Genomic DNA, 17,214 nt, shown 5'->3' on the forward strand with positions numbered 1-17,214 from the left:
GCCCATATATGAAAGCTCCATCTTCTATGTGATTTAGGCATAATCCCTTAACTCTGTTCGCCAAACGTCCTTAGATTTCTAGACCCTTTCTCTAAGATCTACCAAGTTTGAATCTAAGTTACCCAACCACAGATTAAAGTTGGTTTTTTTTTGGTTCCCCCCTCAAATATTTTTGCAGAAGTTCTGAAGATAGGAAGGGATAGATCCCAAAGGATGCAGAATTAATGCACAGGAAACCAGGCTTAGGCACTGAAGGAGCTGTGCTATGAAGCATGGGGAATGGACAGAGAAATTTAGGCAGGAGACAGCAGATTTGTTGGATAGCTGTGATTTTATAGGTACCTTCCCCATTGTGGGAAGTTGTGGACTGGCTGGTAGGTAGAAAAGCTAAAAAGAAGTAACAGACTGAGCTAGGAGCTAAAGAACTTAGTTCTGTTACAGGAAAATTAAAAGTATTGCAATCTTTTCAGTTGTAAATCTTATAATCTCCTTAAATAAAATTTGTTTCCACATCCCTCTTACAACTCTGCAGGTTGTAGGACTAATTCAATATCACATTTAAGAAATTTTCCCTTTTCAAGAACCCTCTGTATGGAGCTGAGGTGCTAATTAGGCAATCAAGTAGCCAACCAAGGGCATTCAAGGACAGGAACCCAGTCTGGGAAGAGTTTGGAGGGAGGTGAGTGGGAGGAGGCCAGCCAGCCACAGCTATAAAGCCAGAGGCAAGGTGAAGATGCCTTCCTCTGTTAAGGCCAGCTCTAGCACGGAGTGAGTAGGAGTCACTCCTACTCACTTACAGCCAAGTAAGTGGCTGGACAAGATTTTTCGCTCTTGTGGAGAGATAGGAGCAGAAGAGGTTGGTCGTTCTCTGGCTTTTGTGCTATGGGGGTTAATAGGAGAAGGAGCAGCTGGCCAAAGAGACTGCTTTGGGAATTGCTCTTACACCTATTCAGAAAGGTGAAAGGAAGGAAGAACACTAGAAGTACTTTTCCTGCAGGGAGAGAGGGAGAGTTATGTGAGTGCTTCCCCTGTGGGGAAGCCAGCATAGGTGCGTATGGATATCAGGGTAGGATAGCTGACCCAGAGAAAAGTGGGCGAATGGAGGTGACCATTGAGGACACATTGAGGTTGCTGAACAGTTTAGTCTTCAAAAAAGCAATTTACTTCTGCTGAGACCTAGGCTGACAGATGAGATATCCAGGAATATCATACTGACAAGTGAAAAGAAATATGACTACAGTGACAGGTTTCTCTTAGCTGGTTTATATATATCTATGCCCTCTCTTAATGCGAGTGCCCTTCTGGAATTAGGATGTCCAGCAGGAAGGGAAGACGGGGAAGATGCTCTCATCCAGCAAACAGATGTATGGGGGTTCAGACATATAGATAAACATACAATTTTCTTACTTAGTGCAAAGCTGGTAAACTTCAGAGGCAGTGGGTTGCAGCCGGTAGTATTCAGGTGAGCATCAACCACATAAAGAAGAGGGAAGATAGGAAATTCTGGTGGCAAAAATTTTTTGCTCTGAAAAAAAGCTGGAGACCAGGACTTTAGTTGGAACTTTCTCTGAAACATTCACTGTACTCTGTGCAGGACTGGAGAGAGAAGCAGAAAGGCAGAGCTGTAATTCTAGGAGGGTGGTATCTGGAGGGAGATTTCTGCTTCACTAGGAACAGGGCTACTTACAGACTAAGCGGAAGCTATGAAGAAGAGAGAGAGAATCTGCCTGAACCAAAGAGGAACCAAACTGCTAGCATTTGCATTCAAGATAGCTGTGAGTGAGCAGCTTTCCTTCATTCAGTGGTTTCAGAGCTAAACATGGTAGGACAGTAATTCAGTATAAGACCTCTGTTAAGGAGAAAGATATGAAAATTCTGTATCAAATGAAGTCATACAAATGTTAGGAAGTATTATAAAAGGAATAAGAAAAGATTCATATCGGTGTGTCCCTATGTAAATAAGTGGTTCATCTACATTTTGAATCTTGAAAAAGCTCTGCTCCCTCATCCTTAAGGGAGGAAAGGAGGATGCCAGTGATAGGAGAGGATGAGAAAAGGGCAGCAAAGATGATCAAAGATAAGGAAAAGCTTCAGTATAAAGAATGACCATGTATGCTTTGATTATGCAGTCTGGGAAAGGTGACTTGGGGAGATGTGAACAGTTCTACAGAAAAGAGTGGCTGGGGCTCAGTGTCTGCTCTGTTTGAATGAAGGAGCTATGGGCCACCAAGCAAAGTGCTATGTTCAAAACAAAAGGAAGCCGTTCCAAACTTGGTGGATTTTTTTTTTTTTTAAGGTGAGTTCAATGGCACATACCTGAAAGTGAGGGTTACTGATTAAACAAACTAATCAGATGTAGGAAATTCCCTAAGATGAAAAATGATTGGAGGCTGGGGAAGCTCAGGGAAGTAATACACACTTGGAGTGTGCTGACGCTTTCCATGGAAGTTTGTCTCCACTGTTGGAGACAGCTACACTGGGCTAGATGGATTCTAGGTCTGAAAAAATCTGGCTGTTCTCATGGAGGACTCATACAAAAAGTAAGTCCTCTTGTCAGAACATGGTTCTGGTGCTGTGAGAGCAGTCGTCACTTCTGTATCCCTAAGGTAAGGAAGGCACAGTGCGGCTTACCTTCCTTGTGAATACTGTAAATGAAATCCTATTTTAATGTCTTGTAGGGAGGCACCCTGGGGAAATGAAGTATCTGAAAAATATCATTCCAAGGGACATCTCAAAAGGATTCTAATTTAAAGAAAAAAGATTCTTCAAGCAAGTCCCTCATACAATAATCCCTAGAGTTAGCAAGGTTTCAGGTATGCTATACTGGTGACTTCAGGAGTAGCTGTGTATAAATTGATTATAAATTTCATATCCAATAAAACATCAATAACCCAGGTGTTTTAATCATAGCAAAATTATAATACTGTCTTCTTTGCCAAAGCTTGCTCAAGAATAACAATTCCCTTATCTCACTGGTTTAAAGGACATTGCAGACTTCACTTTCTTGTCATGCACCTGCATTGGCCTAGGGAAGCAGTAGTAACTGGGCACTGACCAAGTGGGGAGTAAAATTTGCCAAGGTAAAAGCACTTGAATTCCATAGGAACTAGGTCATCAACTGTATCAAATAGCTTAAATAATAGCAATTAAACTCAGTAACACAGTTTCCTTCAAGACATTTCAAGTGATGTTGACAGTCATTTGTTAAATTTTCCTTTCCCCGCCCCCCCCAAAATAACTAAGTACATTAACACACTTGACAAAAAGCCAGCTAACTAGACAAGCAAAATTCCTGGGCAGTAGTGGAATTTACAGTGAATTATACATTGCATTATTTTCAGGTAGTTCAAATCCAAACTATTTTTTCAGTGAGTGAAAAGGGGATAAATAGAAAATGTAAGAATACTCCACAATAGTTGCTAGCATAAGTTCATTGTGATCCAAGAAAGAACATCAGCTAAGACAATAAATAAAGCTTCTTATGTTTTGGCTTGCCAAAAAGGTTCTGTAAGATACCTTTTTTTTTTGAAGAAGGAATATAACACGTGTTACAATAACATTTCTAATCTGTTCTATATCTGATCTCAAAGGGGACCTTATGGACTTGATATTCAAAGATGCTCAGTATGTTCACTCCTAACATAGCCTTCAGCTAATAGGACCCAGCAATTTCACAGAAAACTGTTGAAACCAAAGCTTTCTTTGGGTTTGTTTTTTATTTTTTCTTTGAAACACTCTCAGTCTGTCATATGACAATAAATCTTCCTTCTGGGAATGCCACTTTTTTTGGTTTGCAAAATGATCTGACACATTATCTTTTCTTTCCTTTGACCTTATGATTCTTTCCTCTTTAAAAAGCAAGACCTCACTTTCAAAGGCATGGGGAATAAATTGGCTAAATAAATACTCATTATTTTTAACATCATGATTAGATCCTCTTTGTGAGCCAAGAATCCCTGTGTAAGGTGCTGTGTCTGTCTTCCATGCTTTAGGTTTTTTTGTGCCAGGCAGCAGCCAAAAAAAATAAAAGCACAGAAACTCAAGAAGATGAACATTGGGGAACACTTCAAGTCATGGTTTCAACATGACAGCAGCCTAGCCATTAACAGAAACTGGGATATATATCGGAATTTGTAAAGAAAGATCCCGCTATGCATGAGAGATTAGGGGAGGAATCCCATCTTAAATATATACAAAAAAGGTACACGAGACAGTATCTGTACATATCGTACATGTATTTATATAATTTGGTCTGTACATATCGTACATGTATTTATATAATTTGGTCTGACAGGCTATTTAGCAATCAGAGATGGACATCCTGATGCTGAGGAAAAGTTAATTTGAATGGAATATGCAGACACACACACACACACAAAGATATACATGAAGAAATATTTACAAATGATAAAAATTGCCACCAGAATGGCGGTACTGGAGGGGAAGTGTGTCTCTGTGTTTTGCATGTGGCATACACCTTGCAGAAGCTGTGAGGGTATCAGATTTAAAGCTTACGGCGGGAGAATGCCTGTGGGTATCTGAGGACTGGCTAGTACACCAAGAAATAGCCCTGACTTCTTAACATTGGAAAGGAGCAGATCAATGTGAGTGCATCTGACCAGGTTCAGAGATGCTCTGTTTAGCTTTGCACTACAGACTTTAACTTGTTCTTGTCTGCCCCCAAATAAAAAAAGCTCTCCTTATCAGCTGTTCCCTGATGAAGCCCTCTGATTCAGTGTCTGCAATTTTCAAAGAAGGCACAGTGAGGAAAATTTTCTCTGATAAACCAATTTAGATATGGAGAGATGCATAGGAAGGTGAGAAAGATGGGAAGTATTTATTTTAGCTGGCTTTTTTTTCTGCTCAGGAGCCTGGGTGCAGCTGCAGAATGATTCAAGGACAGGAGGCAACCTTAAACACTTCTGAAGACAAGGATAATCTAGAGATCACCATGTTTAAGTTGTAGAAGTCTTTGAAATTCCTGCTTTGTCCAGAGCAAAGTGAAGGTGTGTCTAAAAATTCTGTGGAAAACCCATCCACCGACATGTCCCCTGTCTCGTCTGCAGTTCAGCCACGTATCTTACAGCCTCGGTGATGCTTTCAGAATGGATGTGTTAAGGCTACGGTCAAAGGCTAAAGAGTCAGAAGGGTGTTTGTGGGAGAGGCTGCTCCTGTGAGCAGCTTTGAGAGCAGAGAAACCCCATGCGGGAATAGGTCCTGAGCTCTCCAGATTGCTGAGGCAGAACCAAGAGGCTTAGGATGAGACTTAGGGCCCCAAAAGGGGGACTTGGCAAGCTGCAAAGCTGAAAGAAATACATCATAAGCACTGATTTCAATAAGCATATGTGACGTAACTTGGCAATATTATGCTTTTGTGGTTAATCATTTAGTTTTATCAGCTTGCATACACATCATCTTTATTAAACAGTAACTGTCCTTCATGAATCATGCAGTTGAAGGCCAAGGAAATAATCAGAGGCCATATTATGCTCTGGGCTGAGTAGATGATAGCATCATTTGCAAAAACGAAGACACTGTGTTCTGCAGCCCACCACAGTTTCCCTGGGATGAGGGGCCAGGGGATGATAATGTTGGGGCCTCTTTAGTGCTAATAAATCAGGCTGGCAGCCTATGTCTAGGTAACATGAATTCTGTACAGTCCAACCCAACTTGGACCACCCCAAGACTCCCAAGCAGAAGATGAGCAGCTAGAAGCCCCTGCAACACACTGACAGTACCTGTGCTCTAAACAGAGCTTCAGACCATTTGGGTTTCTGTAAAACTATATATTTTTATTTAATTCATACAATATGTTTAAATTCTTTGGGTTTAAACCCAGGATAGCAGGAATGTATTTCCAAAGTTCTCATCTTTGTTGTAGACCTGAAAGCGGAAGAAACCACCCACTTTTCAGATTAACTCCATAACAGTTAAAATCAGTCTGTTAACACAGTCTTTATGCTTAATTGTAATCATTGCCTTTTGGTTGTCATCATGCATATGCAGATCTTCACTCAAACCAACTGTCCCTAATGCCAGCCTCTCTGTTTATTGGATCAAATTCTGCACCTACCACAAAGGGAATCATGCAGGGAGAGAAATTCTGTAATAGCGTGCACCTACATGACTGGTGTCAAAAAAGTGGCTGAAATCAGGATCTCTTTCCTCCTCCGGCTTTAGAGGCTGTAACTTAGGTTTCTTTCCTCTTTGGAGAGACTGAGCAGGAAGCCTTTTTCTTGTCAATGGTATCTGCAACAAAATAGCAGTTGCGTTACATTAGAGCCAAATTAGGGCACTATTGTGCCCTCACTGACAACTTCATGGGTGTGAATAAAAATAGGCTAAATACAATGCCACTAGTGTCAAAACCCCTATCTGTCATTATCTGGACATTTTAAGGTATATAGACACGATTTAGGTGCTGGATTTCAGAACATAGGAAGAAAGACTTCATATAGATCACTTACCGTCATCCCACAACATACCAGGGTACGCAGCACAGCTTGGTGCCAGGATCACTATCTATAGGAGACTTAAGTGTTAACAGGAACCTTAGTTTCAAGATTACTATCACGTGGCAAAATGAAGCCCTATGTCTGTAGCTCAAGTTATATGCTTAAATTATAAGTCTGAAATCCAGATCTAGGTTTATGTTTACTCTGAGTTGGTGACAACATTAATGTCCCTCAATAAAGAGCTTTCAAGGAAAATGTGTGTTTCTCGGTTGGCAGGACTGGTTGCATGTGCTTGCTGTGTGTGTCAGTGAAGGCTGACGACTCCTGCCTCTGTGAAAAGAAATTTCTCAGCCTCAATCTCATCAGGCATATATTGGGATTATATTCCTTGCTTTGATAGAAGCAGCAACAAAGATGAACAGATTGTCCTTGTGATATTTAGTTATTTGTTTTTCTAGTTTTGCTGTACACCTTTTCCCAGGTTTTTCTACTGTATTGTTAAGTCCTGGACACGAATTGATGTGATGACTGAGCATGTACCAGTTGTCACTTGGTTCTAGCTCTCTCATCCCCAGAGCAAAAACTGGATCGTGTTAGGAGCATGAACAGCTAGTTTTACCAGTGATGTCTGTTAGGTGTCTTAGTGTCACAGCTGTCTCTTACTGAGGCATCGTGGTCTTACAGCACATATTTTGAATGTCCTTACACATAGCATGTCTGAAGTCCTTTTCAGGAGAAATTTCATGGCACTGTGCAAAGCAAATGCTATTATTGATTCTGCTCGAGAACAGAACCTGTGTCACCTTCCCAATGTAGTGATGCATTTTCACCAGTACTCAGAAAGCAACCTAAGCCTGCAGTGAGTGGCATAGATGAGGCATTTGCAGATTTACCCATTCCCAGAAAACCAGCTCCTCTACCACCCAACAAAGCAGAGCAGAAGAAAGGCTATTATAACCACTTATCAATCTATAGATTGTATTTCTACAAGAAGTATCTTCTTGTCCCCTGAAAAGTGCTAACATCTCCTGGTGCATTCATGTCTCAGTTAGGTTGCGCAAGATAAACCAGCTGCACCTCCAAACTGCTATCGTGTTCCTTCCCGCCTTCTCAAAGTTCATCCTGAACATGCATTCATCAGTTTGCCTACATCTGATAAACATGGTATTCTTTGTATTTTATCTCTCCCGACACAGTATTATTCCATTTAAAACCAACTGTAATCATACGTTCCCTTTGCAGACATTTGTGCACCTTAATGAAAGTGCTTTATATTTTTAAAAGGGGGTGATCCTTATCACAGACATATTAAACATTAAAAATATGAAAAATCCATATGGATTAAATATTGATTTTATTTTTTAGAGAGCAAGTACAATGATGTTGCATTAAAATAATGCTATGTCATAGTTGTTACAGCTCTGATAGAAAAATAAACATCTCAATATACTACAGTGTCAAGTCATTAATAAATATCAAAATAGAAGTTAGTAGTCAACTGAAATTAATAAACAGCTATAAAAGTATACTATTTTAAATAATAAAATATTCAGTATATTTCCAAACAAAAGTAGTGATTTAGAAGTATCATTTAAAATGTAAAAAGAACAGTAAGAAGTTATAAATTTATGTAAAACCTCTTCCCTTACTAACATTCTCTATACATATAATCTAGAGAAACATTATTTATCTGTATATACTTTTTTTACAAAAGGTAGTATATGTTAAATAGAAAGTTAAAAACTGTAGTACTATTAATAGCTGTCACACCATTGCTAAATAAGACATTTTAAAGTAGCTCTGTTTTTTGAAGCAGTAGTAGGTAAAAGTGAAGATGTTAGCACAGTGAATTCATCCAACACTAATGCCTTCCCAAAAGAATCTTTCATCTTTCGACATCTCCCTTCAAAATATAACTGAAACAGCCCAAACACAATGTAGGTATCAGGATGAAATGTTAGGATTTGAGTAGAAGCCATTATTTTAACAAATGCCAGACATTTCAATTTTATTTTTTTTAGTGAGTAGGTACCTTTCTCTTGAGTTTGTGCAGAAAAGGAAACAAAGAAAGCATGCAATCCAGAGCAGCATTTCTAAAGTTTAAGAATCTACTAATTTTAAGTTTTTTCTTTTTCTCCCCCCCTGCCCCCGCCCTCAGAAAGGCCAGCCATTCTGAGCTGGCTTGCACTCAGTGAAACCCCACTGATTTGGCTCGCTATAGAAATGCATTCACACTGGCTAATTTTAACCTTTTTTCCCTTTCCATGAATTTCAATTTTCTTTAAGATCCATGAAATGTCTGTGCATCAGAGCAGCGTCAAGGTCATCATTAAAAAGTAGTGTTCTTCTTAACTACTGCTCCACTTCTGCTTAGCAAATAAATCTTTCCCCTCTCAGCCAGAACACTGGCACTATGCTTCAATCGTAGCCAGAGCAGAGTAAGCGTCACCCAGCACTGGCTCTGCAGGAATGCCTCTATGAGAAGCGCCCTTTCCCAGCTACAGCTTACATTCCTTAAGGCTGGCCGGGAGAGATCCTGGGGCTGGTGGGAAGTCAATGGGCAGATGCCCAAAGGCTTCCCGGAAGCTTTAATGGAGGTCTGCAGCATCCAGGTTTACAGTACATACTGGCACAGGCGGTCCCTTGCTAGGTTACATGCAAGCATTTTTTTGACGAGTAAAGATGCAAAAAGCCTGCAGCGCTGAGGGTTGCGGACTGCATGTGTTGCAGTTCCAACATGTGGCCAGGCGCCTAGGACACAAACCGTACCACCTCTGCCAAGCCAACCTACTCTGAAGAGGTTTCCTGCCTTGACAAATGGAGAAGTGTGGTCTCAGAGCACCATCTCTGTCGGGATGCTGTGGGGAGCTGTAGGACGCATTGCGCCTGCTGAGGATGCCGTCCCTCTTCAATGCACAGGCAGCATCTCTCTGCCTTGGGCATCGCTAGGCCTTATGGCTACTTTAGGACTAAGGGTTGCTTGAAGCTGCTTCGCACGTTCGCTCCCACGGTTTGCAACACATGTACATTTAGGTATGCACACTAAGCAGGAAACAAATATTATATATGATCAGACTGGGCAAATAATTTTTTCCATTGCAGTCTGAAGAATACTTTACATAGCAGGTTTTCATGACACCATAGAGAGGAAAAAATAAATCCAGTTGAAAATAATGGATAAAATGTAAACTATGCCTATACAGATGTCCTTCCTTTTTAAGGTTCACTTTCAACATTCCTTGTGAACGTAAGGGAATTTCAGCTGGGCACAATGAAAATTCCTCGCATACCATGTGCACGTTTTCTGGATGAAACAGCTATTTTCCCACACACTTCTGTAGCAATGTTATTAAGGTACTCAGGATGCTTGGAAATATCCAATTCACAGTATGTCTTCAATTTAGAGTCTTTAAAAAAAAATCTGAAGCAAAATGCATGCTTTTTAATTGCATAAACACATTTCTGAAATGTTAGACAAATAATCAGTTAAAGGTAAAAAAAAGTGGGATTAGAATTTGAAAATTATACATATGGACTTTAACATTAACAAATCTGCTGTGAAAAGTCATGCACATGCTCTGTTTGTGGGAGCAAATCTAGAAACAACTCCCCAAACCAATGATGATCTGCCAGTATATTTGGGGGTATAGGCATGCAGTCAAATTGTTTGACTTTTTTTTCATTTTTTGAAGAAGCCTGGTATAAGAAGCTTTATTTAAGAAGTTTGGAACGTTCTATTCTGAGGCTAGATATTTTTTTCCCTATTTTTATGAGCATCTTTGACGCACAATACATTGAAAACTAATATGAACTAATTCGTCTTTAACATCTCCCATATTAAGCACTATAGGAAGCAGAGTTCTTCTGCAATCGCTGAGGAAATTCCTTGTGAATTACAGGCTGCTTTCTCATTTAAGGTCATGTGCTGAGGGAACACAGCTCCCTAAATAGTGAGGCTTTTGTTGGGCTATTCATCTCCTGCAGCAGCTCTTCTGAAAAACATGGTCAAAGGCAGAGGGAAACAAGTACCAAGCAAAGCCAGAGTTTCTCATGGATAGATTCCATCCCTAGAAACAAAGCCTCCTCCCAAGGATCCTGCTCTGTATAAGCTCCCCATGGGCCTTCTAAAAGCCTTGACCTGTCACATTAGCAGCAGCTTATTCTTTTTCACTAGCCTCCTCCACAATACAGCAAAGCCATGAGGGAGATGCAAGAAAAGCTTTTTTTTCTTAGTGGTTTTTTTTTTCTTAAAAAACTTTTTTTTAACATACTTTTTTTTAACCTCAGGACAGCAAATAGCTTACAGTGCAATTTGTCCTGTGAGCCTGCTCTATTTGACCAGAGCATACTAAACATTCAGGCAGGTGTCTGATAAGGAAATACTGGCCGTGCCCCTTCACAGGCAGCATTCACAGGCAGCACTGCAATGCCAACTAAGTACTACAGAAGAAAAGTAGTAGCAGTGTGATGGGTCTGGAAGATGGGTGTTACAGCTCAAATCTTTCTTCCACAAAGAACCCAGCTCCATTGTTCCCCACCCACATAATTTAAGTTCCTCTAACAGTGAAAAGTAATTTCCAAAGAAAAAACATTAGCTACCACTTCAGTAAATGCTTTAAAGGCCATTATGGGAAATACATTCTAAGGAATCTTTTTTGTTAAAAAAAAAAATCTATCGCACTGTTTAAAGAACATAATCATCTTTTGTTATATACTCAGATATTCTCTGCTGAGCTTTAATTTGTTTGTTTGTTTGTTTTGTTAAGTGAAACAGATAACCAGAGACTTTGTTTCCTACTCACTTAAAAATACTAATGAATTGTGATAAGGGCAATAGCAGGTAAACTTTTATCAATCTTTCCTCTTTATCCCACTGAAACCAATTGTTTGGAATCTGTTAATTTACACAGGAGGAAAACCATTCTACAGGTTTTCAAAGAAAATGAAAGTTTAAGGTGTACTTGATAGATTACAGAATTAATCTATTATTAAGATATTACAATTAAGCTATCACTAAAATCAGGGTCAGTGTAAGGCAGTCCCCTTTTCTTTAAATGAGACACTTTTACCTGGATGTTAGAAAGCTCAGGGACTACTTTGAAGACTGCTTTAGAAACATTTAATAGTCCAGTTTACTTTTTTTTTAAAAACAATCACTAACATCTAAAGCTTCTATGACAATTTAATGGAAGGCCCATTGTCTCTATATTATTTTTCTCAATCCCACTTGATCCATGACCCAAGAAACTGTAAATACTCACATAACACTTAATCATTTGCTCTGCATCCTGCCTTCCTTTCACATGTATACTCATCAGATTTCAGTGGGAATTTACAGAAGAAATACAGAATAGGAAATATGAATATATACTAATTTCTAAAAACTGCATATAAAGAGATCCTGCTTTGTTTCTGTAACTCTTATCTATGACAAGTACAGACCAATATTTATTATCAGTAATTAATGTTGCTAAAATGATACACTGTCTTCTGAGATTATTTTTCTTTTTGCCAGCAAGATTTTAGTGCATTAGAGGTTGATCAGATTTTTGTAGGCTTTTGACAGCATAAAGTGAAGTAAATCAGACTGTTAGCTGACTCTTCCAACTAGTATATAACATTAACACGTCTTCTACCACTATAGCCGGTTTCAGGGGTAAGAAAATACTTCTGCTTGAACTTGTAGCTCAAATTCTGCTCTTAGATAAGCTTATATTGGTCCCACTGTGTTTAGAGGAGTTTTGCCCATTTTTGAAGGCAGAATTTGATCCCACATTCATGAAGTCAATTAATGTGTTCTCTTGAGAAAAACACTCCTGTTTTCCTCACCTTCTTCCAAATTGCAGGTTCTTTTTCACATCACATGGGGGACATTTCTCAACACAGAGCCACAAAAATTGAAGCAGTTATGTAAGAATTCACAAAAGCTAATCCTGTCAACTAATTTACACAGAAAAAAGAGCATGTGTGTAAAATCAGACTTATGTCTGACATCATAGAAAAACAACAAAGCCCTTATTTGGCAAAACACTGACATGTAGCTAGCAAACCAAACACAGCTCTGGTGTAATTTATCTACTTGCAGTGGAGCTGATGCTGCTGACTCCACAGGTGAAGTCAGCCGGCAGTGATCATCATGTAGACTATGCTGTTGGACAGAGGAACTCTCGTTTTCGGTAGCCACTCAGTTTCCAAATACCTTAAAATCTGTATAAAAGTTTTTATGTTGAAACAAGTAAAAAAGCTAAAAATTACTCTTTATCAGATATAAATTATCTTTATGTGACATCATACATATAAAAAACTATATATATAATTTACCTCTGTGTGTGTGCATGTGTGTGTATACACACACAACTATGCACTCACACCAGTAACTAAGCACTCATTTAATCCAGTCATTTTTAGTAAGTAATGAGGAAAAGCGAAGAGGCTAAAGCAGACAAATCAGTGGAATCTGTCAACTGAGAGAACTATAAAAGTACCATTTACTCTATTTAAGAGTGTTTGAATAGTTTCATCTATTGCTATAATATACAGCAATGTTAATATTTCAGTCACAGCTTTTGTCCATTCCCACAGAGCACATCAGTACTAGCTACATGTAGAGTGAGATCAGTGCTTTGTCAGACCAGTTCATATCTACATTCTAGGCCATAACTAAATAAATTAGAATACGCTAAAGTGCTACATCAACACTAATGTTCCTGAACAGTAGTAACGCACATTTCTCTTTCAAAAAAAAAAAAGAAATACAGCAGCTATAGTTTCAAACATAGTCACATTACGTGAATATGCTTACATGTCACTTTGTTACAGTATTCAACAAAACACACAACACAAAACCATATGGCAACAGTCAAGATTCCGACAGAGTACAAAAGGTAACTTCTAAAAAGTCGAGCATGATGGAAATAGACATTTGCAGAAAACACACTGTCTTCAGAATTCACACTTGAAAGTTTCGTTTAATCGTAACTTGCTGATGTCGATATTTATTTCCTCTGGTTTGTCACGTCTGTACGTTACTGTTCTTGTACAAACAGTAGGCAAAAACATCTTATCCTTGAAGGAGAAGATACAATTTTTATCAACAATTAGCTAACTTTTATATGCAAGAAAAAGATTACTCAATATGATGGCTCTGAAATCAATTACCTTCTTTGTTGTAGATACTCTGTAATCAGCTGAAGATTTAACTTTATTGCTACTCCCCTGCAGAATTATCTGCCTGATGATAAGGACAACAAGCAACCCGATCAGAAAGGTAACTATAAAGATTATGGAAAAGACTCTAAAGTAGCTTCGTCCAGAGAAACATTCTGCAACGAAAGGAAAACACAAGTGTAAAGCCTAACGTATGGAATAGGCACATCCCTCAAACATAGATGTATCTACCACTGCATAGTAATGTCACATAAATGTAACGCAAGCCTGGTAAAAGTTAAGGGAAAATAGATTAAGGGAAGTTAAGGGGAAAAGTTGCCACATGCAAGCTTTTAAAGCAGGGCATATCAAGAAAGGCAATTCCAATTAATATCCACTGTAGAAAAATGGTGAAACTATTATTCCTTTAATCTACAGAACTAAGACTCAGGCTTCATGGTGTTGGCCACCACAAATTCTCTGTAAGCCGGTGAGTTTATAGCTGAAATAGAGAGGATGAAATGTTAGAGATGGACAGGGCCAAGACAGTTTAATCTTCACAAGATTACAGTGCAGATCATTGGCGAAATATGAAAGAAAATGTAGTTTATTGAATCATTGTCCAGTGCTCTCCTCACTGGTAGACCTCTCTCACACGGTAAGATATCCTTAATTAATACTAAAGTTATAAGAAAAGTATTCACAGTTAGTTTCCTCATTTATGAACAACTGTAAGATAAGACGACATACAAAAATGTGAAGTTACAAAAGGTAATCATTTACTTGCATTTTTGTTGCAGCATGGAATGATTAAGCTTTACAAGATTCTATTAAAAAAAATTTATTCTTCCACAGCCCTCAAAACTGTGCAGTTTTTTATACTTCAAAGGAATATTTAAACATTACTGAATGTGAGGTAAGCATTCTACTTCATTCTTACTCGTTTCTGGTAATGTCAAATAATGTAAGCAAATCCAAAGTAACAAAACATACAGATGCCATAACAGATTTTTATAAATATTTCTTTAAGCATTGCTCAGGCAGGATTCATTATTGTTAGATGTGACTTCTCAAGGAGCTGGGAAATCTGATTTAGCAATGCTTGCCAATCACATTTCCTGTTATTATTTATCTTTTACTTTCCCTGAAGCTATGAGTGATTTTCCTCTTTTTCCTGCTTGCTTTCTTTATTATTGCAAGAATATGGCACACTTTTGAAAGACATTGTAACAGTGGTGAATTCAATTATTAATCCCAACAGAATTTCATCTCTTACTAAAATTAGCTAGAAGATGTCACATACCTGAAGTTTGATCAATATAATGCATCAGGTAAGCGCATGAGGTTGTGCACTGGTCAAGTTTTGCTTGAGATCCATTGTTAGAATGATGGCACTGAACACAGTTCCTGTAAAATAAAAATGTAATTAAAAACCTATGTCCTTGTACTCCCACTAAAGAGACTGTATCAACAGGCTGACGTATCACTTGCACATAATGCCTTCCTGTCGTTAGTAAAAACATTGCGACGCTTATTTTTTTCTGAAATGTGATGCCTCTCTCAGCATTTTATCCCTGTGATGCTTCTCAGAACAAACTAGTCAGAAGCCATAAAGTAAAACATGTCTTTGGCTTCGAGCCACCTTCATCCGGCCCCTGCTCTGCATTTTGTGATGTGAGTTTTTCAGGGGGTATAGCTAAGGGTCCAGCACCCTTTCCTCAGCTATCAGCCTCCAGTTCAGTCTGAGTCCTTCCTTATCTATCACTCTCATTGGGATACATGCTGGAACCGAAGGGTAGAGATCGGTGTAGGAAACACAGCTTTGTTAATAATTTTTTGGATACTGTGTTAAGACAAAGACACCTAAGTTCCTACTGCTGGGCAGTTCAGAGGGTCAGCAGCAGAGTGGGAGGCAGCGCTGTCAGTCTTACCATCTTCACTGTACAGCCTTGCAGAAGATGGACATCACAAGTGATCCTGAAAAACCCCTGACTGAATTTTTAACGAAGCTGTGCCTTCTTCTGAATTTATTAAAGGCGCATTTCATAGCGACTTTGAACAAGTGTAAGCCAGCAAGGCTAACTGCATTTCATCTACTGAAATCTTAGCAGTCACCTTTTCAGACATGGCCCAGCTTGGCTCTCCAGCGTATTCACCAGAGGAGCTATAATTCAAGTGAATACAAAACCCCAACAATTCTGTTTTGATCACAATTCCCTTTCCAATGAAAGGCTGATCTCTCACCCTCTCGGCCACAGTGGGACGCAGAACATTACATGTGCTGACGGGAGGGCATAGAAGAGCTGTGGCCAAGGACAGGGCTTCACTGACTCTTTAAGGCAGCACCACTCAGTGTGCCACTGAGAGCTTGGTCTAGCTTCTCTCCTCCTTGGGCTGCTCATTTCGACCTCCATCCACACTGTCCCTTCCTTTACATGGGTAAGGAAAAGTGACGTGCTTTAAAAGCAGCATGGCAAAGACTACGTGGTTTAAAACTGAGTAACGGAGAATGTTGTTTTCTGGGTAAGACCAGCTCTCTCTGCTGACCAACAGCAGTAATAATGCGAAGGTACTGCTCTAGTTCCACACCTTCTTTCAGCTGAGAAGCATAAGAAGTGTGCAAAAACAAATGTGGAGAATATTATTGTGCTTGCTGGCATTAAAGAGTAGGATCTACTGTCCTTTTTTAAAATGCCAAATTTATGGGCTTTATTTCCTACCCAGATTTCACATGAAGAACCATCTTTTAATAAATGTATGAAAAAAATGATACTCACAGGCCACACCTCCTTTGACTTCGAAAGCTGAAAGCTGGACACACATTGGTGAACACAGATACGGACATGCAATTCTCTTAATGGCCAGTGTGAGCCCCTCAGCTACATAGAGAAAAGTCTCAAGTATGAAATGTTTCAACTTCCTACAGTCTAAACATCTAGGAAATATAGCACACATCTAGCCAAACAGAAATATTTCTCCTTGTTTCAAAAGGATTTGAAAAGTCAAGTCTAGCACAAGAAACGTACCAGTTTTCTTCACAGGCTTTGTTACAAGTAGGGCAATATTCACACAAACGGCCAAAGCTTCTTGGATCTGTGCACTCACACTTTCCACATACACATTTTCCTCTTCCACTGCAAATCTGGCCCTTTGAATTCAGGCAGTGCTTTGCTGATTGCAATGAGCACTGGCAACGGTCACCTTCCCAGCCAGCATAGCATTTGCATTTACCAGCTTCACATTCACCATTACCTACAACATCAGATAGTCTTGAGTCATATGCTTTTGTGAAAACATAGAAAGTCAATTTTTATATGCATACGTCTGTATTGCTGGTGCTTTATGTTAAGCAGAGCTAAGTTAGACCTTGGCTTGCTAGTTAGTTTTTAAGTTAACAATTTGGGTTGAAATTACCAGTATGATACATATTTATGACTGCTGTTTGTTGTTCAAGTTGAGCAAAAGCTGCTACCTTGATGTCACCCTAACCCCTTTTACCACAATTTTTCCCTGTTGCCTTAGATCAAAGCAGTGGGGACTAAAAATTATGCAACAATCAGGAAAACAGTCTTCAGGCCAACTAAACAAACTTCTCTTTAGTAAGAAAGCATTC

The 17,214-nt window shown here is 39.1% G+C and overlaps 1 protein-coding gene across 7 annotated transcripts in view; it reads right to left on the reverse strand.

Annotated features, from left to right (window-relative positions):
• Positions 1-1,317: 1,317 nt before the first annotated feature.
• The window catches only part of ITGB8 (integrin subunit beta 8), a 56,231-nt gene continuing 40,334 nt past the window's right edge, over positions 1,318-17,214 (reverse strand). For 3 of the 7 annotated variants that reach the window (XM_069773661.1, XM_069773669.1, XM_069773614.1), the window contains exons 11-15: positions 16,628-16,853; positions 14,905-15,008; positions 13,614-13,777; positions 6,124-6,249; positions 5,772-5,883 (exon numbers count right to left, since the gene is read on the reverse strand). In XM_069773661.1, the coding sequence (XP_069629762.1) occupies positions 5,830-5,883; positions 6,124-6,249; positions 13,614-13,777; positions 14,905-15,008; positions 16,628-16,853 (674 nt within the window). In that variant the 3' untranslated portion in view covers positions 5,772-5,829. Of the gene's footprint in view, positions 1,597-5,771; positions 6,250-7,790; positions 13,521-13,613; positions 13,778-14,904; positions 15,009-16,627; positions 16,854-17,214 lie in introns of those variants that run through there. The other 4 variants (XM_069773624.1, XM_069773634.1, XM_069773650.1 and 1 more) reach the window with 4 other exon arrangements.

The sequence above is a fragment of the Haliaeetus albicilla genome, chromosome 2, assembly GCF_947461875.1.
Source record: "Haliaeetus albicilla chromosome 2, bHalAlb1.1, whole genome shotgun sequence".
NCBI classification, from domain to species: Eukaryota; Metazoa; Chordata; class Aves; order Accipitriformes; family Accipitridae; genus Haliaeetus; species Haliaeetus albicilla.